The following is a 21,881-nucleotide window of genomic DNA, read 5'->3' as shown; positions in this document are numbered from 1 at the left end:
AGTGTGACATCCAAAAGATGAGGGAAAGATGTATTAATCATTGGTAATGCTAGGTAATAAACATACAATTGTTAATACATGTTATTTCATAGTGCATTAACTAATGTTAACCTGTACAACTTTTGTATTTAAAAAATGTACTACTATATATTGAAATTAACATTAACCAAGATTAATAAATGCTGTAAAAATATTTAGTTCATGTTTAGTCTCTCGTAGACAGACCTATGACAACAGCAGCACCCCTTTGAGTGTGAAGCATGTGCTCCTGATCTGCCCTATTTTTAATGCCATGAGACAATGATTTTATCTGGAAATAATTCAATTCTTTTGAGACTTTTCTAGTTTAAAGTGTTATGGAGGAAGTCAAGTCAAACCCATCTAACAGTAGGCAGCTCTGACATTCCATCACTGAGGAGGAAAAGAGAAAAACTGTGCTATGCGCAAATTATTTTTTTCATTATTCATAATCACCTTTACAAAATTGTTTTACAATTTTACATGAGTAAAAGTAACTTATATTTTGACAAAATATTTTCTTTCTTATGAAATAATCTAAAGATAGAATCTATTAGACCTCATTTTATATCAACAGTGAAAGATGTAGTTGAAGTTTAAAGATGTGTTTAAGCTAGTATTTATTTTTTCATAAATACAATAATTTGTTGTTTTTATTATTACTGTTATTCAAGACTAGCTACAGTGACCTAACCATGGTAATGAGGAGCCTTTTCTCCTGTGTAACATGTATGTTCTCTTTGAATTATGTTTGAAATTAGGAAACAAATGGGATAATAATGGGCTCATATAAGTAAATATGCTCTTCAATTTTTAAAAGGGGGTAGAGAAAACTTCCTGTAGATTTTAAACAACAAAAATAATGTCCCTTGATGTCCTTGTACTTGAAAACCATGAACAAAACTTATGCAAGATAACAAGAAATATGACCCAGGATACATTTAAATACAGGTTACGTTTTTACTGTGGGTCACCACTTGATTTCCAATGTATAATCTTGGTCCTGAAGCAAAACCAGTTGAGAACCACTGAGTTAAAGGTACAGACAGGAGCAGTCTGGCTGTGCTGTCGCACACCTACTGTATATGTTAATTATTAATAATCGTGGGACATTACTTTAAAAGCTCACTCAGCTGATGTTATTTTTTTATTTAGTTGTTAATTTAACATGATATGCTAACACGTAAACTGACATGCATTAGTTACATAACATGTTATAGTTATTTGCTATTTATTTATCATGTTTATAATTTATTATTATAATTCTGTTAGCTTATTTATTTTCAAGAGACTTTTTTTACACATACCGCCATTACATTTTTTTTTTCCTGTTTCAATTATAATAAAGCATTTGTTCAACCTCTCAAAAAAAAACATTAACTTATGTTTTCACTCATTAAAGTTTCATTGAAACTGATAATAATAATTGTGTAATACTGTATACCGTGATACCATGAAACCATTAAATTTTCTGAGATGGTTATCGATCCGTGAAAATCTCATACCGTTGCAACCCTACAAACAACCTATAACTACGGCATAGGTCTGGGCTCTATAGCAGCTTCAGTTGGCGAAGAACCACCCAATTAGACAGGAATAAACATCTAACTGACATGTTAAGTGACAAATCACTGTATTTTTTTTATTATTTTTCTTCCGTTATTACTAGGGGTTTAGGGGCGGGGTTATCAGAGATGTAACTTTCAATAATAAAAGACCGACATGGAGGAAAAAATCATTTATACACTCACTGAACACTTCTTTTAGGAGCACTATTGTCCTAAGAATGTGCCAGATGTGGTCTTGTGCTGTTGTAGCCCATTTGTCTCAAGGTTTGACATGTTGTGCATTCCGAGATCCTATTCTGCTAAATACAATTGTACAGAGTGGTTATGAGTTACTGTAGCCTTTCTGTCGGGCATTCTGCGTTGACCCCTTTCATCAACGAGTCCACAAAACTGCCGCTCACAGGATGTTTTTTTTTTTCTTTCTTTTTTTGGCACCATTCTGTGAAAACTCTAGATCCGAGTTCAGGAAGCTATGGCTCGCGAGCCACAATTGGCTCTTAAAAATTAAGTGACTCGCCGGGTGTCTCACCATTCACCAACACAAGAATGTTTAAAACTTTCTAGAGATACTTTTCCAACAGAAACTGAGGGTGCGTTTGCAAAGCTGGAAGTCAGTGACACTGTTTTGATTTTCTTTCTTCCAAATTTATCGTACAGCTTGCTCCTGGTGAACAAGGTTTGAAATGAACACCCGTGCAAATGCAAATTTTTCATGCAGAGTATTTTGCTGATGTACCAGTCACTGTGGAAGGCGACCTGTAAGACTTCTTGGAGTGATATATTACAAGAAATTAGACACAATGTTGCATGTTTGACGAAACGTGATTACATTTTGAAGAACACACGAAATAAAAGCAGCCGATGCGTGTCTGATTTTATATGTGCGCAGTGAGCTCCGCTGTTCACGAGTGCAATGAAAGCGCTTCTGCAAGACACTCACATGCATAGAGTTCTAGGCCTTGTTTCCCAATAACTATTGATTTTAGCTCTTAAGAGCATTTTCTACAAGCAATTTTATGAAAGTTATTTTTTATGTGTGATATAGCACCCGCCACCCGCAAAATTCGACAAGGCTCAATCCAGTATGCGAGCTCCTCGTCCAAATGTATGTAATGCACAAGTCATTTTGCGTATCTACCAGCAACAGGTGGGTGACCTGTAAGACGTCTCGGAGTGACACATGACAAGAATTGCTGTTTGTCAAAAAGACACGCTTGAAGAAACACACTTTATTATGTTTTTGAGAACAGACAAAAGAAAAGTCGCCAATGGTCGTACCTGAATCACTGTTTGTTCTGAGGTGTGCAACGGGACCCTGTCTCGTGGAACAAGTGCATGTAATAATGTATCACTCCTTTTTCTTTCAACTGAAAACTGTTTGCAAGAATAATGTAGTCTATGAGAATGCAGCAAATTATCTGGGTACTGTGAGTTTCGCTTTTTTTCTACAGAGCAGTTCGCTCTTACACATTGTGAACGCAACTCTGCAGGTTCAGTAATGTATACAGGTGTCTTTGTATTAAAGAAACAAAGATGAATGTGATTAAATTATAATACAAGACAAGTTCACCTTGAACCTAAAATTCAGTTCTATTTTCTTTTCTTTAGGCAGCATAAACTGTATTACCAAAAGCAATACAAACACATTTGGTAAGAACACACATTTGGTAGCATTTTTTGGGAACACAAGGGAATTTATTAGACTTATTTATTATTATGATGATTATTAGAATTATCTTTACATTTATAACTGTCTTTAGTTCTTAATTTGTATGCTATTAGTAATTTTCACATGTTGCCACATTCTGATTCTTGCGTGATGGCAAATGGGGCCGTTGGAGATGGTAAATGTTTCTATTTGGGGAGGTGGTTATATATAAGATTTTTTAATCACTAAATTATTTTAATAGCTTTTTTCGTTTCATTTAAAGCACAATTTGAATTTAGAAATGTCTTTAACATTTTTCGTGTTTCATTAAATACAATTTTTAAAGCAAAATCAATAAAGCAAACACTGACCTTGGGGGTTGCCATATAATCGGATATCACGATATTTTAAATGCAATTATCATAAAAAAATTTTACATATCGTATAGCCCAAAAGGGAAGTTACATTTTTCATGAACAATTGTAATTGTAAAAAGTAATTTTATGGAGACCCACACAAATACGTCTTCTCAATTCCATATTGCAACATATTACCTATTAATTTTTGCATATTTGTTTGTTTTTGAGTAGTCTATGGGCAATATAAACATTTAATTTGATTAAAAACCTTGTTTTTAAAAATCGTAAATTATTCGTTTGTGGTATGGCTCTTTCCAAAAAATGTATGGCACCAACCAGAAAAAAAATTGATTGGCTCCTTAGTGAAAAAATTTCTTGACCCCTGCTCTAGAGACTGTTGTGTCTGACAATCCCAAGAGATCAGCAGTTACAGAAATACTCAAACCAGCCCATCTGGCACCAACAATCATGCCACGGTCATAATCACTGAGAATTTTGTTTTATACATTCTTCTGATGGTTGATGTGAACATTAACTGAAGCTCCTGACCCCTATCTACATGATTTTATGCATTGCACTGCTGCCACACAATTGGCTTTTTAGATAATCTCATGAATAAATAGGTGTACAGGTGCTCCAAATCAAGTGCTCATTGAGTGTATAATGGCTAGGGCTGAGTATCGCCAGCCACCTCACGACACGATATGTATTGTGAAACACGTCACTAGGGCAGCAACTAATAATTATTTTGATAATCGATTAATCTTTGATAATTTTTTTGATAAATATATTTTAATTTTAAAACAGATATGATAGGGCCTGGGGAGCTCAGTGATTATTGACGCTGACTACCACCCCTGGAGTCATAATCCAGGGCATGCTGAGTGACTCCAGCCAGGTCTCCTAAGCAACCAAATTGTCCCAGTTGCTAGGGAGGGTAAAGTCACATGGGGTAACCTCCTCGTGGTCACTATAATGTGTGGTTCTCGCTCTCGGTGGGGCGCTTAATGAGTTATGCGTGGATGCTGCGGAGAATAGCGTGGGCTTCCACAAGCTCTACGTTTCCATGGTAACGTGCTCAAGCCACGTGATAAGATGCACGGATTCAGACTCAGAGGCAACTGAGATTCGTCCTCCGCCACCCAGATTGAGGCGAGTCAGTACGCCACCACACTTAGGTGATTAAGAGCACATTGGGAATTTGGCATTCCAAATTAGGGAGAACATTTAAAAAAAAATCCAGACACGATAAAGTGCGTAAGGATTTGGTTTGAGTTACATTACTGAATTCATGATTCTATACTCACAAAACTTTGAACAAAGCCTGAATCATGAAAGTTGAATTTATTATTATTATTGTTTCTTTCAGTACATATGCAAAACAGTTCCTTTCATTATTTGTAAAACTTTGTAGAACAAAAAGTACTGTTTATTAAAGAGTAAGTGGGACAAATACAATTTAAAATCAGCCCAGTAGAGGACAATAGTGACACCAGAATAGAAATATTAATAATTCTGCCCAGCCAAAAAATTCATAATTGTGTTAGATACATATGCTTGTGCACTGCCACTGATTACATAAATTTTATGTATTTTAAATGAATATTGTAGGTTTTAAAATAGTGTATTCGCTGATTAAATTTTTCTAAACTATTCAGTAAAATAATGTTTGCTATGATATACATTTACTGGTGAAATCAGACATTACATTTGGCATATCAGGAGGACTTTCAAATTTCAGGACCCTTAGCAATATTATACATTATTTTCTGCATTATATACAGTTTAATATAGTACAATCATCTGTAAATGTAGTGCAGATTCACTCTCGAGCTGAAAAGTGCCCAGTTCTCACTGTATTACATGTGCTCACATGATGAGAAACAATCTAAAACACTTTAAACCACACATTTTGACCTCTGAGACACCAGCATTAAAACTGCACAATTGATTACAGTGAAACTGAAAGTGAGGTATGATGTTGCACAAGTTTAATCAAAGGGATATTAAAAGAGACATTATTAATCAACAAGTGGTTTGTTTGGATCAGGTCTTTGTACTCAGTCAACTTTTACTCAGTGAAAAGATCTCTGTGCTGAACTTCTATGCCACTTCAACACTCAAACACTGGTGCTTGAAATCTAAAAAATTACCTGCCACTGACAATTTTTCTGATTGTTAGCAATTGCAGATATGTAGAAAAAGCAATCTTGGCATTTTAAGGATAGACATTGGGATTGTACAAATTAAGATTAAGTAGATAATCAATATTTTTGCCCGGCCCTAGATCCAAACACATGAGAGAGGTCCAGCATATCCATGAGAGAAACCATGAATCCTGCAGGATTAGTTAGTCTCTTTTGTGTCTCATAGAAGCATATCTGACTACTCTGAAAATATAATAAATATATCACGATTGATGGATCTAAGTATCGATACAATATCGTAAGAATATTTCGATATTTGATTGTATTGAGACAGCCCTACATTAATAATGCACATGTCTCGGAACAATTGCACAAAAAACACCACTATGGAGAATTTAACAGACATCAGTAAACAATGCAAAAAATACTGCTCTGCTCTTGGATATCCATTTCACTTTCTGCTACGTGCTTCAAATGAAACTCTGAGAAATATCTTTTAAAGATTTGATATGTCTAACCTGGAAACTTGGTCAAATTCTGTGACTATTTTTGTCTTCCAAAAGTGCTCATTCTATCAACGCAGACTGATAATGTGTCCTGTGTGCATCTACTTGCGGAAGTTCAAGCCAAACAGATTTGTGCTGAGTTGATTGAGAAAGCATTTTTCAGTTTTGTGTGCTATATGAATCAGACGGTTAGAGAACAGACTCATACGTGTCTGTTGTGGCTCTGATATGCGGGACAGTTTAAATGAGACTGCAACTTATTCAGTTATCACAAACTTCTACTTGTAAAGTCATGGAAATTCAACAGTCAAAAGTTATGGGAACCCTGCTTATGGTGTTTTGGACTTTGGTTTGTTTCCCAGTCCATGAAAAACATGACATTGGGCCTCTTTTTGGAAGAATGCACATCTGTTGATCTGCTAATAGAAGCTACATAGAATTATAGCTGTCATGCATTTATTATGTTTGTTTGTTGTATGAACATACTTTAAGAGCTCCTTGATCAATTATACAAAGACATTTTATATTTGTGTCACACAATTTACAATTTGAACAGTTAATTTTAATATATGTTCATTTGAAGTAGAAACTAACGTGGGTTGTTTGTTGAGGTGAGGTAGATGTAGGTTGTGGCAGACAACATGCTTCGTATTCCAAAGGGTGGAAATTAAAATGATTAAATAATTAGTTTCTTGTGTTTCCGTTCTTGGCTGGGACGTCAAAGCTTACACACAACGGTGTTCTGATGTTGGTCAGAAGTAAAGAAACCAAAACTGCCACACTGTCGAGCTGATGTCCTTTTTTTATTCATAATCTCCTCATTGCCGGCAGGCACGGCAGTAATTTTTGCATGTGATCATGTGTTCTGATGTCACATGGCGATGGTGCAACCGAACCCCACAGCAACACAACTTCTTATTGGTTGTTTGCTTGTCAATGTAGCACGCTCCTTTATCAAGCCATATGAGGCTGTTTATGATCCAGGGATGGCGCATGCTTGAGGGTTGTTTGTGCAACCAAACTTCATGTATATTTACATTTGAATGCATTTAAATGAAACTATCGAGCGTTATATAATTTTTTTTTATATCATTATCGTTAAAGTTGTACCATCGATAAATACCGATACCGTTTTATCGCCCAGCCCTAAGATTATAGAACGGTTATTTGACTATTCTGCGATTATTGCAACGATTAATCATTAGATCTTAACTGATTATTCAGCTTGTTCCCCGACTTACCAAGAATTACATTTTTTGTCGACAATTTTTTGTTGCTGATAATGTCGACTAATGGTTTCAGCCCTAATTTGAAGTCTTGTTGCCGTTAATGTGTTAGCATCTGATCTTTGTGTAAAGAATTAACCCATACTTTCTGCTTTCAAGTTTAAGCAGAAGTAGTCTTAATGAGCTGCAGTATTTTTGTGGTTGACTCTTACTGTAAATGTAACTGGTTTATAATTTAATAAGGTTCTTGCTTCCTCTGGGCTATTCTTTCCAAGTGCACTTATGAAAGTGCCTGCTGGGTGTGGCTGGAAAATTTAGTTGGCAGAACTAGGAGGATAACTGTAAAGATGGAAAATTAATTTTATCAAAATATATTTGCCAGAAGTGCAGAAGTACACTGTGCTTGACATGAAAACTGAGTGCTAACTGTTATCCATCCAGTGATTCCTTATAAAATGACTAATTATTAAAACATTCCATTGTATCGGAATATTTTCATTCAAACCTTTTCTTCAAAGCACTTGAACACACATATGGTAAAACATATGTTGATAATAAGTGTGTTATGCTTTTAAGGATGTTTTATATCCTCTACTAAAGTCACATTGAATGGAATGAGGATGTGTGAAGGATGTTGCCACAGAGAGTCAGATTTTGAGATACATAGTAAGAGAGTTTCAGCTTTCTTTTATGAAATGATTTAAATCACCTCTTTTTTTTCTTCTTCTTGTTGTTATTCTTCAGAATCAGGACTTCCTATTACACATACCGGTGAGTAATGGCGGTTTATCTCTGGAGCCTATAGGGGCCATAGGGAGACTGAATATCGGAGCACCTACGTTGCCTGCACCAGATCTCAGTACTCCCCTCACTGCAGACACAGTGTGTAGCTGTGAGGCCTGCTATGAGCGAAGGTCAGTTCTGCATCAGTATCACTAATTGTTCTGGGATCAGCTGACATGGGTTTCATTCATCTTAATGAGACATAGAAGTTTACGTTTTTTGTTTGTGGTTTCATTGATCAGGGAGATCACAGCTGAGTCAGAGCGGGAGTCACAACAGCTGCAGAATCACTGGTCTGAAGTGCGATACCTGGTCAGATGCATTTACCGGCAGACTGGGACTCCGCTGGCTGATGATCAGGATCATCCTCTCGACCGGGACAAAGAAAGCATGAAGGAACTTGTTGACCGGTATTAATTCTTTTCAGTGTTAAAATATATCTCCTATCCCAGTTCAGTAAGCCACTTGTAGATTGATATCCCCAAGGATTGTTAACACCATGGCATTCTTAAAATGTTGCTCGTTTTGTTTGAGTGGTCATACATGTCACCTCAGATCAGTATTGGAACCAGACGATCCTGCTTATTGAAATTCAGCAATCCAGTGCCTCACAAAATTATCAGTGCATCTCTATTCATAATAATAATAACAACAAATATCTATTTTGAAACTTAAGTACTTTAGATTAAAATTCAGAAGTTATGCTCAATTAGGGCTAGTCGATTGATGATATATTAATTTATTGATGATATATTCATAATGATTTTGTTAGAAGTTATGATGATTTTAATGTGCCCATTAAGTTTCCTAAACACTGTGTCATTAGACACATTTTGCAGTCCTTTCTTGTTTGATGTGTGTTTTCTTTATTCAGGCTGTGTGAGAAGGATCCCTATCAGTTATATCAGCGTTTGGAGCAGCAGGCTAGGGAGTATGTGTTAGAGATGAAGGTGCGACTACTCAAGCATCTGTCTACGGGCTCAAAGGTAACCGGTGCCATGGCTCAGGGGCCCCCACAGGCCCACCAGTTCATCTCACTGCTGCTAGAAGAGTACAATGCACTCTGCCTGGCTGCCCGCACCATCAGCAGCTTCCTGCTCACTCTGGTATGTTGCTGCTATCACTAGTGTCATTAAGTTCTATTTACATTGAGTCTTATACCAAATATAGGAGTGGGTAAAAATCTAAATTTTTAGATGCATTGTGATCTTCATTATACAATCTCCATATCAATTCTTAAATCCCAAGGTTGAGTAAATCACTTGCATATGCAACCAAATTATTTGCTATGCCATTAAAAATGTGTGTTATTAGCCACTGGCAAATGTTCAGATTTCACCCAACAGTAGTAGTGTAGGGGTGAAGAATTTAGCAGTGAGATCCTTTCACTGCTTCTTGAGAGTAAAAGTTTTGTTTTACTCATTACATGTAGGCATGTTTGTCCAAATATTAGATAGATGCAATCCATTTGTCATTGAATAATGTGTCTTTTAATATCCTTCCAGTTCTTTACAGTCAGTTGTAGATCAAAAACAACAAAAATAAGAACATTTCATTCTAATCACACATAGCACGGATGCTGTAAAGAAGCTGTGCGACTTCTCTCATCAATGTGCACTCAAACGAAAAACACTGATACTCACTGAACTGCTGGTTTTCTTAAAGAGACCGTACCATTTTAGCAGTTGTTCTACAAGTCAGTGTAAATACTTGAAAATAGTTAAAATTACAAATGTAAACAATATAAATGTTACTAATAGAAACTGTATGTAAACTTACTGATCACTTTATTAGGAACACTATGGTCCTAATAATATTCCCAACGTGGTCTTCAGCTGTTGTAGCCTATTCGATGTTCGACGTGTTGTGCATTCTGTAAGGCTATTTTGCTCACTACAATTGTACAGAGGAGTTATCTGAGTTGCTTTCTTTCAACTCAAACCAGTCTGGCCATTCTCCGTTGACCTCTCTCATCAACAAATCACTTCCATCTGCAGAACTGCAGCTAACTGGATGTTTTTTGTTGCTGGCACCATTATGAGTAAACTCCCAGGAGATCAGCAGTTACAGAAACATTCAAACCTGCCTGTCTGGCATCAACATTCTTGTCACGGTTGAAATCACTGAGATCACATTTTTACCCATTCTGATGGTTGATGTGAACATTAACTGAAGCAAATGTCCTGTATCTGCATGATTTTATGCTTTGCACTGCTGCCACATGATTGGCTGATTAGATAATCGCATGAATAAGTAGGTGAACAGGTGTTCCTAATAAAGTGCTCTGTGTATTTGTATAGAAATATTATTAAATATAACCATAAACCAAATATAAAACTAAATTAACTTGTTTCATTTAGGTACAAAAACAATAGTAAAATGGCAGAATCAGCCTGATTACATTAGGTTGCACCATCAAAAATATTTTTTATGGATCAGGGCAGGGTTGCACCAGCTTGTGCGTAAAGTCTCACGTAGGTTGGGACGTAAAGTTCAAACTAAGGGCTTAGTTAACTACTAGTTAGTTTGAAACCAAGTCGGTGCATAATATGCCGTTTACCTGTATTTATCCAATAAGCACATTTGTACACAGAACTGTTAAAAAGCTGTGAATTTCAGTTTGATCTTGTTACAGTTGATGATAAATAGTATACTTGACCTGTGTAAATAACAATATATAGGGACTGTATCTAAAATAAATAAGGGGTGATAAAATACAATAGGCTGGAAAAATAGACATTTATTCATTTTAATATCCTGTATATATTTTGAGTGGTTTGAAACATGACACCGGGCGACGCATCCTGAAAAAGTTATAATGCTTTCATGCTGAAAAGCCACTCTCTCGTAAATGTAAACGAGTGTAAATGTCAACATCATTATTTATGTCGAAAGGATTGATGCCTGTTACTCAGAACATGAGCTCATTGATGTCATAAAATATCAGTATGCTTTTTTTATTCCAACCGTTACTGCTGGTCGGATACATCTGTAAATATTTAGTTTATACGTAGTGTTACGTTCTACCTAAGTTTAATGGTGCAATGCTCAAATATTTAGTAATATAATAACAACTAGGCTAAGTGCAACCGGTCCCAGATCAGGTGTAAACTGCACAAGTGCTCAGTGAGTGTATATGCAATATAATATATGCAATTTTAAGACATCATATATATTGATGGATTACATGGAATTTGTACAGTTTTAAAAAGCTTAAATGTGACCAAAATGGGGAGTCATGTGGTGCCATCGAGGGTCAGACTTTTTTTTTAATTTTTTGTGCTGGTTCAGCCTAGGGGCTGGAGTTTGTTTTGTAGAATAACACTCCTTCAAGAAACGTTTGTGCTTGGATGGTCGCTTTTACACTGAAGTTCCTGGCCAGAAAAGGAATAGATGCTAAGTATGGCTGCTAAATATTTACTTGTCCCCAACAAGCGATGCCATTTATAAAGACAATGTAATGAGTAAGTCATTATGTGGCGCTCGCTTTGCAGCCAAGTGACTCACTGAACATTCACTTGACCGTCTGAGGAAAATGGGCACCTTTTTAGTTTCTTTTTGTGCTGTACCCTTTTTATTTTCGTTATTTTACAAAAGCACAAGATATTGTTGTTATTGTGAGTGTACACAAATAAAAGTAGACCCTTTATAGTCTCTAATGATGTCTTACACTTATCTGTATACCCAAAAATGACGGAGTATTTTAAGTTGTTTCTGCTGTAATGACGAAAATATCCAGCAGGAAAATATCCAGCTGGCGCGTCCGTCGACCCCAGAGGGTTAAAAAGGACAAAGATCCAAAGTTACCGTCAAATTTCCCTGATCCAGCTAGACGTTAAAATATTGTCAAAAATTCTTGCTAACAGATTAAGTTATGACATCTCTTTTACATAGATCAGGTGGGATTTATTCGGCTGCAGCTCTTCTGATAACATTAGGCGTTTCATCAATATCATGTGGTCAGTGGCGAATGATCAGAAACCAGTCAATGCAATCTCACTTGCCGCCTACAAGTCGTTTATTATGGTAGAATGGATTCTCTTTTTAAGATTTTGGAAATATACGGGTTTGGGAAAACTTTCATTGGATGTATTAATTTACTTTATAGACACCTGGTAGAGGCGGTTGAAACAAATGGATTAATTTCAAATGATTTTACTCTGGATAGGGGCAACCGGCAGGGTTGCCCGCTCTCCCCATTATTGTTCTGTCTTGCCCTTGAACCATTAGCAGCTACGATAAGAAAGGAGGATGATTTTCCAGGGGTGATGGCGGGATGTGTGGCGCATAAGCTTTTGCTTTACGCAGATGATATTTTATTATTTGTCTTCGACCCAGTTAGTTCTATGCCTTGCCTCCATAGAATTATTAATTTATTTATATAGGATATATAGTCATTTGTTCTAAATATGAAGCTTTGGCTCTGACAGCACACTGCCCAGAAACAGCTGTCCAGCCGGATGCCTTCCAATGGCCCAAACAGGGCATTAAGTATTTGGGCATTTTATTCCCATCTAATTTGTCTGATTTATTTAGTTAATTTTGACCCCTTAATAAAAATATTTTCAAGCAATATGGGCAGGTGGGCTTAATTAAATTTTTCTATGATTGGGAAGGTTAATGTTATTAAAATGAATTGTATTCCAAAATTAAACTACCTGTTACAATCTCTCCCGGTAGATGTTAGGGATGGGCAAGAGCACTTGAGGACTCTGGTACTAGGACTGGGCAGCAATGATCGCTCATGAAAACGATGATCGATAGTGATCTCACATGATGTGACTTTTCACTTATTCGAAATCAGTGACAATTACCTGACAACTAAACACAAACGTGTCAAAGAGGGAGCTTATTTTTGATTTTGAGATTGATTACGTTATGACTTTGTGTCCTAGATTACATTTTAATAAGTTACATAGACTGACTGACGAAGGTGGGCTAGGCCTATTCAAGATTTAGTTTTATTATTATGTATTCGGTCTCTGACATTTGGCCCACTGGTCACATCCACCTGAGAGAGCCCCTCCCAGGTTTTGTGTTGAACAGGAATTTCTTGCCCCTATTTTGCCATTGCAAAGCCTTTCTATCAAACTAATCGGAGAAGTTAAGTTACACCCCGTTATCTCGCATTTGCACTTGGTATGGACAAAAGTGTCCAGAGTGATTCATTCAGACATTTATTTATATGTTGCCTCAAGTATATGGCTGAACCCTAAATTATGCATTAATAAGTCCCCTTTCTGCTGGTAAACTCGGTGACCTATATGAGAGTGGAGGGTTGACAGCTTTTGAAAATTTGGTTCAACATTTTGGGATTCCCAGATCTCAGTTCTGTTGGTATTTACAGCTGTGTCACATGCTCTATATTGTTTTTGGGAGTGGCACACATCCCCTAAAGCGGAAGATACTCTGGGAGAGGTGATTACATCTTTTGGAAAAGGTCATGAGGCATCAGTGTATTACTCCCTGCTAATTCAGAGTCTGGGGGATGGAGCTTCAACTCAAGAGATTATGGGAGAAAGATTTGGTATTGGAGGACGGAGTATGGACTAGGAATCTAAAAAATGTCAAGTCTGCATCTAGAGATGCAAGGGTGTGCTAGATTAAAGATTTAAGATTTTACATAGATTCTATTCGACTCCCTTTTGATTGGATAGGCTTGGTCTTAAAGACACACCCACCTGCTGGCAATGCCAATCAAAAGATGGAGTCACAACCCATGCTTTTTGGGGGTGTATTAAAATCCAGGAATTTTGGTTGAAAGTTCAGAGTTTTTTATTTGAAGTTTTAGGCACTCGAATTTCACTCTGCCCCAGACTTTGTATTTTGGGCAATGTGGTGGTCATACATTTTTGGGATATAAACATAAATAATTGTGTTCTGACCAGCATTATGTTTGGCAGGCTAATTATTTTAAGGGGATGGAAGTCGGATAGGTTGCCCTCATTTCTGGAGTGGTGTGTGGAGATTGGGAGGGTGGCTGCTTTTTTAAGCGAAGTCAAGCAGAAGGCTGGAGGTTCAGAATTTGTTTGACTGGAAGTGGGGCAATTACTTGGTGTTTTGGGGGTACTCTCAGGGAGGGGCTGGGGAGAGAGATGTTTAGTTTTAATTATATATGATTATTATGTTTTTTTTGTGTTTGTGTTTTTGTGTTTGTAACTATTTGAGACCACAGGGGTGTTTGTTGGGGGATAGGGTGGGTTTGGTGATTGGGGGGGGTTAAGTGTTGATTCAGTTTATATATGTTGTGTTTTTTATTTTGTTATATGTTTATAAATCAATAAAAAGGTTAATTGAAAAAAACAAATATGACCAAAATGATGAACAAACTAATAATTTAATACAATTTCTAAAATCAGTATTTTTATAACGTACCAAGTTAGAAGATACCCTGTATGATTAACAACATTAGCTGAGAGAGGATTTCTTGCAAATGTAATCGAAATGGACATTATAACTGAAATATTTCCAAATGAATCTAATCAGGAGCTTGAGAATCGGAGCTTGAGAATCGGAATCAAATTGAATTGAGAAATCTGTAGCAATACCCAAGTTTTTCATACTGAATACACTGTGTGAATAGGTCTGTAAAAGCATTTGCACAATTCTTGTGGCCATTTGTATCATGTCTTACAAATAGCCACATCAAAGCCTTTTCAGTCTGATATTAAAAGAAAGATATCCAATACTGCTTTTATTTTTATTTATTTCATGTAGTTTATGTCTGTGTGTCTGACTTACTCTTCTCAAAATGAAACCTAACCTTTGCTTGCTCAGCTGATGGGAGCTCTCCCAATTTCTCTGGTGATCTCATGTTAGTGTAACTGGGATCTTGTACTGTTCTTGACCTTGTACTGTTCTTCTCCTGTAGGAGAACGAGCATTTACAGAAGTTCCAAGTTACATGGGAGCTCCATAATAAGCACCTTTTTGAGAATCTGGTGTTCTCTGAACCTATCTTGCACAACAGTCTACCTGCCTTAGTGACCCAGCTCAGGTATGGTCTTCTTGAATCAGGTAAAATGTCAGCATTCTCTAATAGTACTCCTTTGCCTGCATGTTTTAGATGCTGTAATTCCATTATAATGTTGTTATTTTATAGGCAGGGCACAACATCCTATGACTCATACAGTGAAGATATGTACCATATGCTGCTGGAGAGGTACCACCAGCTTGACCAGGAGATGAGTGCAGTGGCTCTAGAATGGCTGGAGTGCGAGAAGAGGATTGACGACTATGTCGATGAGCAGGCACGTTTGTACAAAAAAAAAACATTTACATTCACACTAGAGCAGTGTCTCCCAACCACTGTGCCGCGGCACATTAGTGTGCCATGAAAGATTGTCATGTGTGCCTTGGAAAATTATCATATTCCACAAAATAAATAAAAGCATAAACACAAAATAAAAAAAATAATTTCAGGGATGCAAACTCATCACCTTTCAGAGAAATTCGTCATTTTCAAACCAATATCAGTCACTTTTGTGATTGTGAAAAGCTACAATTAATGTGACTGTTTATACACATGAATAGCGCTGCAGAATACATTGAAGTTTATGAAGTGACACCACTATACACCAAAGTGTTTTTCACATGTTTTTGCTTCACAAATAATGTTTTGAGAGTGCATTTTGGGAGCCTGGGTAGCTCAGCGAGTATTGATGCTGACCACCACCCTTGGAGTCGTGAGTTTGAATCCAGGGTGTGCTGAGTGATTCCAGCCAGGTCTTCTAAGCAACCAAATTGTCCCAGTTGTTAGGGAGGGTAGAGCCACAAGGGGTAACCACCTCGTGGTCGCGATTAGTGGTTCTCGCTCTAAATATGACTCATTGTAAGTTGTGCGTGGATCGCGGAGAATGGTATGAGCCTCCACATGCTGTGAGTCTCCGCGGTGTCATGCACAAAGAGCCACGTGATAAGATACACAGATTGATGGCACAGAAGCGGAGGCAACTGAGACTTGTCCTCCGCCACCCAGACTGAGGTGAGTAACAGCGCCACCATGAGAACCTACTAAATAGTGGGAATTGGGCATTCCAAATTGGGAGAAAATAAAATAATATATATATATATATATATATATATATATATATACACACACACATATGTAGAGAGAGAGAAGGTAAGGACATTTCTGATCTCAGTAGTAACTTTGTAAAGAAGAATCTAAAATGATTTTGTATTCTAAATGGTACATAGTAGTTTCTTCTGATTTCTGTTTAGTCATCAAATTTTTTACATTTATTTGCACATGAAATTTTTTTTATATATTAGGAAGAAAGAAATGCCAGTGCACACAGTAGTCCAGCAACCATGGATGGCATGTCAACGTTAGCAATCACATTTATTCAAAATATACTGAATCAAACCAATTGTATTTACAGTGCATAGTGAATAAGACATTTACTTATCGCACAAGTGAAGTGCTTTTACTTTGAAGTTGCACTCATGCACTTGTGTGGTTGCAGCGCGAGCAGCAATCTCCTGATAGTTTAAATGGCTTGGATTGTCACTGACTGACTGTCATGATTTGTGAATCAGAGGAAATTTTGTTCCTGATCCGGAAGTTTTTGATTCTGGATAGAATACGCACTTCAGAGGAAGATATTAGATGAGCGCTCAACGGAAAGAAAACGCTGGATTTTCGTGAGGTTGGTTTATTACATCTGTTTAAACGAGATATGGGCATATTTGCAGATGGTATATAAAATTAGTATTGGTATATGGTATATGGCTTTTTTATCATTAGACAAGACAGTTAAAAGTTACAAGGCACTGTTGAGGCGAGAGAGAGGGAGAATGAAACAGGCGAGCACTTTAATATTATGAGCTTGGACCGCATAAATGAGACTGTGTGTTCACTCCGGTCTGTTATTGTAGTAACATGATGGCACGTTTCAACAAAACGAACCGTGAATGGTCGTTTACATGTCTCATTCGCTTCACATGCAAGCAGGTAATTCTCAGCACCCTCAAGAGATAAATCGGCCAAATGGAAAAATGTATAAGCCGATGCCGATAATTCTAAAATTCTGAATATCGAATTATTAGACCATTATTGTTGTCTTTTTGGATGAAAAATCATACTCAAACTGAAGGGGACAATGGTGGTGGTCTTGAAGCATGTTGGCACGACGGCGTTGCTCAGAGAGATGTTGATGATGTCGGTAAGAACATCTGTCACCTGGTCTGCACATCCTCTGAGCACTCTGCCAGGAATGTCGTCTGGTCCAGCAGCCTTCCATGGGTTGACTCTACACAGAGTTTTCCTCACATCGGCCATGGTAAGACAGAGCACCTGGTCGTTGGGAGGAGGGGGTGGTCTTCCTCGCCACCATGTTGTTCTGCACCTCAAACCGAGCTTAGAAGTCGTTCAACGCATCTGAAAGGGAGGCATCTTTGTCATTGTCCTGTAGTTGGTGATGGCCTGGATGCCCTGCCACATGCGCTGCGTGTCGCTGCTCTCCTTGAAGTGACTGTGGATTCTCTGGGCATGTGCGTGCTTTGTCTCTCTGATGGCCGGGACAGTTTAGCCCTCGCCGTTCTTAGGGCCACCTTGTCGCCTGCTTTAAAGGCAGAGTCTCGGTTCCTCAGCAGGTGACGTATCTCCGGAGTCATCCACTGCTTCTGGTTGGAGCTTGTGGTGATGGTCTTGGAGAAAGTGACATCATCAATGCTCTTGCTGATGTAGCTGATCACTGATGCTGTGTATTCTTCCAAGTTGGTAGAGTTGCCATATGTTGCCCTGAACATATGCCAGTGAGTACACTCAAGACAGTCCTGAAGAGCAGAGATGCAGCATTCAGAACTCTGTCGCTGAGCCACGTCTCTGTGAAAACGAAGACGCAGCAGTCTCTAAACTCATGCTGCGTAGTCTGCTGGAGTCGGATGTAGTCCAGTTTATTGTCCAGGTAGCAAACATTTCAGAGCCGTCCGGCTAGGTTTTGTTTTTAGCCTATCATGCACCCACGCCCTCTTACCACGCTTCCGTTCCTTGCACACCACTTACGATGTCCTCTCCCCCGGCCATCGGCATCAGGCAACGCCGAGGACTGGAGGCCTGGTCTCCGCAGCAAGCCGAGGTCACGTAGCTTCTCCTGCAGATCATCATGCACCTTGGTTGTTGCATGAATATTATATTTGAGCGGTGTCTGGTGATGGTAAACACGAACACTGGTTGCTCCGATGTCCATGTGCGGTACAATTTGGGCTAAGTAACAAAAATAGCACCATTTTGGATCCGGAGCAGCCGCTGCGTGCTACCGCACCGCATTCTTGGGGTCTGTGATGGGATTAATGGAAAGGAGGCGGCGAGAACCGGCTTTACAGTATAAATAATAGTTTAATGAAGAACTAAAAACAAGAAGACAAACACATAAAGGTGTCAGACAGCTGCCCGTAAATCTCACTCTCTGTCCCACTGCAGTCTCCAGTCGGCCTTTATCCCTCTGTGAGGCTGATTAGGGGCCGGGTGTGTAGCATCACGACCCGGCCCCGCCCTCCGCTCTGTCACAGGGTAACTGAACTAATCAGTTAATAAAATTGAACATATTTGTGACACAGAAGCTAATTTGCTATACTTAAATCACTAAAATCACTGGAATTGGTTCTTTTAGCATATTCTTAAAAAATATATACATCCTGAGAAAAAAATGTATGGGCTAAAGTCACCTTTTTCACCCCTCATGAGTTTGCATCGCTGTAATTTGCTGCAGCATTGCAAGAATTCATTTGTTGTTTTTTCATTACCCTATTAGCGCTCTTGCCACCTGTGACCTCATTATACAGTAGGGATGTGCACTAGTACTTGAGGACTCATGTACTCGGACGTGGCAGCAATGATCGATCATGAAAACGATGATTGATAGTGATCACGCATGATGTGACTTTTCACTTAATACAAAATCCAGTGACAATTACATGACAACTAAGCATAAACGTGTCAAAGAGGAAGCTTATTTTTAATTTTGAGATTGATTACATTGTGACTTTGTGAGGTACATTGATTATTAGTGTCTTCTCATGGCAAACAAACTGATACGATGATGCAATGCTATCTTTAAAATAATAAAAACCAAGCTAGTGTAATTAATCGTGTTTTGAACAACTGTCTCTGCAAACGTTTTGGTAAACATGCTTTACTATCATTTAATGTAAGAACTTTGACTCATTAATGGATATTATTTAATAAAAGTGAAAGATTGTCACTGACTGTAAACCTCCCTGCGCGATGTAACGCACACCTGCATCTCACGAAATTAATGAAGATTTCCGCTCGAGTTTCCAAGTTAGATATCTGATATAAAGTGTCATTCTGTTGCACTTTCATCAGTTGAAAAGTGGAAATTCAGACTCAAGTTGAATGGAATGCTTCATGAATCACAGCAACAACAATACAGAGCATTTGGGGACACAAACACACTTTTACACAGGTGACCGTTTCAAACAGCTAGACAGAGCGCAGTTAAATGGAACACAATGCAGCATCTTCAAAACTGAACTTCAACTTAACACGCATATTAAAACACAATGGATATGGCATTTCCTGTTATTTGAAAATAGACTGTTCAGACATTCACTAAAAAAAACTGGTGCGCACTTACTAAGATTACTACGGTAACCTGAAGGAAGAACAGGCAGACCCACCTTGTGCACATTCAGATTTGGGCAGCAAATCTTCACATAATGACAAAATATGATGCATTATATTTTGATTATGCAATCTTTTGTACATTTTGTAACATACTATTTTATAACATCCTATAATAATGAATATACGTTACACTGGAACAAAAAGACGCAATTCTGCAGCCATAGACATTTGTCAGACATGTTATTATATATACAGTTGTGAACATATAATTGCCCCTTTAGTACTCGACGAGTACTCGAGTAATTAGTCCAAGTACTCGCTACTAAGACGGACAGAAAACCTTTTTGAAAAGAGAAAACTATCAATAATGGTTATGTGGGATAGTGGTGTGCCGTGGTATTTTATATTTGTAAAAAGTGTGCCATGGCACTAGAGGATGGGTAGTGCCCAAAATCTATTCAAATCCAATTTGGACTATGTTCAAATGTGGTCTAAGATCAGATTCATATCCAGTCTGCAGCCATGAGACCCAAGTGTGAACTGTCGTATTGGAATTCACATATTTCTTTCACATACACATTAAATAATGATGACAGTGACACTGCCACCGTAGTAGTGTCAACAGCACTTACTTGAACAAAATTAGAAACTAGTGGAAGAGAAACAGTGAGGCGGAGAGCATTTGACAAGCACTTGTTCACTTGATTTATCTAGTAAATATCATATTTGTTGCCTGTTTTTGAGTGATCTTGCATCTAAAACCAATTTTGCCTATTTGCAGTTGCTTTTCAAGGTTGAAGGTCAGAATCTCACAAATCAAAGGACTGACCCACATAAGTCTTTAATTAATAAAAATGTAAGTCACAACTCACCCCTATATATTATTAATCTTCGTTCATGGTTTAGTCCTTAATATATAGCCTGTTTATTTGGCAGAATTAAACAAATTTCTGTCTTTTATAGATGTCTTTAAGAACTAAGCAATGGATGCTCAAAGAAGATGCAGAGATCTTCAAACAGAAAAGATTTTTTGAGGACCAGGTAATTTTTCCTTCAAACCAAGTCTGACTAGTAAGGCAAATGTCTCCCAATTTAGATGCATACATTACCCAGAAATCTGTGTGTAAAGTGCATTCTTATAGGGGTAGTTCACCCAAAAGTGAAAATTCTCTCAATATTTACTCACCATCATGCAATCATAGATGTGTATGACTTTCTTCTGCAGAACACAAAGCTTTTTTTTTTAGGAGAATATCTCAGCTTTGTATCTCTGCATACAATGTAAGTGAATGGTGACCAGACCTTTCAAACTCTAAAGAAAATCACAATATTTATAGTAAGAAAAGGCTTAAATATTGATCTGTTTCTCACCCACACCTATTATATTGCTATTGAAGACATATATTTAACCACTGGAGTCACCTTGTATTACTTTTATGGAAAATCAATATTTAAGTCCTTTTTTTATTATAAATTTCCACTTTCAATTTCAGAAAGTGAAACTAGAGATTTATAGTTAGTAAAAGGATTGAAATATTGATCTCTTTTTCACCCAAAGTGATTGCATCGCTTCAGAAGATGCATTAAACAACTGGAGTCATATGGATTACTTTTATGCTGCCTTTATGTGATATTAAGAGCTTCAAAGGTCTGGTCACTTGCATTGTGAGAACCTACAGAGCTCAGATATTCATTTTTTTTCCCCTCCCCTTTGTCTCCCCAATTTGGAATGCCCAATTCCCATTGTGCTCTAAGTATATAAGTCCTCTTGGTGGCATACTGACTCGCCTCAATCCGTGTGGCGGGGGAAAATTTTCAGTTGCCTGCATATCTGAGACATCAGCCCACGCATCTTATCATGTTGCTTGAGTGCATTACCGCGGACACATAGTGCACGTAGAGGCTTCGCTGTTCTCCGCAGCATCCACGCACAACTCCACCGAGATCGAATCGCATTATAGCAACCACGAGGAGGTTACCCCATGTGACTCTACACTTCCTAGCCAATTTGGTCGCTTATGAGACCTGGCTTGA

The 21,881-nt window shown here is 37.8% G+C and overlaps 1 protein-coding gene across 2 annotated transcripts in view; it reads left to right on the top strand.

The window, feature by feature from the left end:
* The window catches only part of LOC127644247 (protein FAM193A-like), a 56,933-nt gene that overhangs the window by 23,878 nt on the left and 11,174 nt on the right, over positions 1-21,881 (top strand). For both annotated transcript variants that reach the window (XM_052127335.1, XM_052127334.1), the window contains 7 exons: positions 8,217-8,386; positions 8,498-8,665; positions 9,130-9,361; positions 15,127-15,251; positions 15,357-15,504; positions 20,629-20,703; positions 20,811-20,888. In XM_052127335.1, the coding sequence (XP_051983295.1) occupies positions 8,217-8,386; positions 8,498-8,665; positions 9,130-9,361; positions 15,127-15,251; positions 15,357-15,504; positions 20,629-20,703; positions 20,811-20,888 (996 nt within the window). The remainder of the gene's footprint in view (positions 1-8,216; positions 8,387-8,497; positions 8,666-9,129; positions 9,362-15,126; positions 15,252-15,356; positions 15,505-20,628; positions 20,704-20,810; positions 20,889-21,881) is intronic.

This window comes from Xyrauchen texanus, chromosome 5 (genome assembly GCF_025860055.1).
Source record: "Xyrauchen texanus isolate HMW12.3.18 chromosome 5, RBS_HiC_50CHRs, whole genome shotgun sequence".
NCBI classification, from domain to species: Eukaryota; Metazoa; Chordata; class Actinopteri; order Cypriniformes; family Catostomidae; genus Xyrauchen; species Xyrauchen texanus.
The sequence above is the reverse complement of the archived record's forward strand: the minus strand, read 5'-3'. Positions and strand labels throughout refer to the sequence as shown.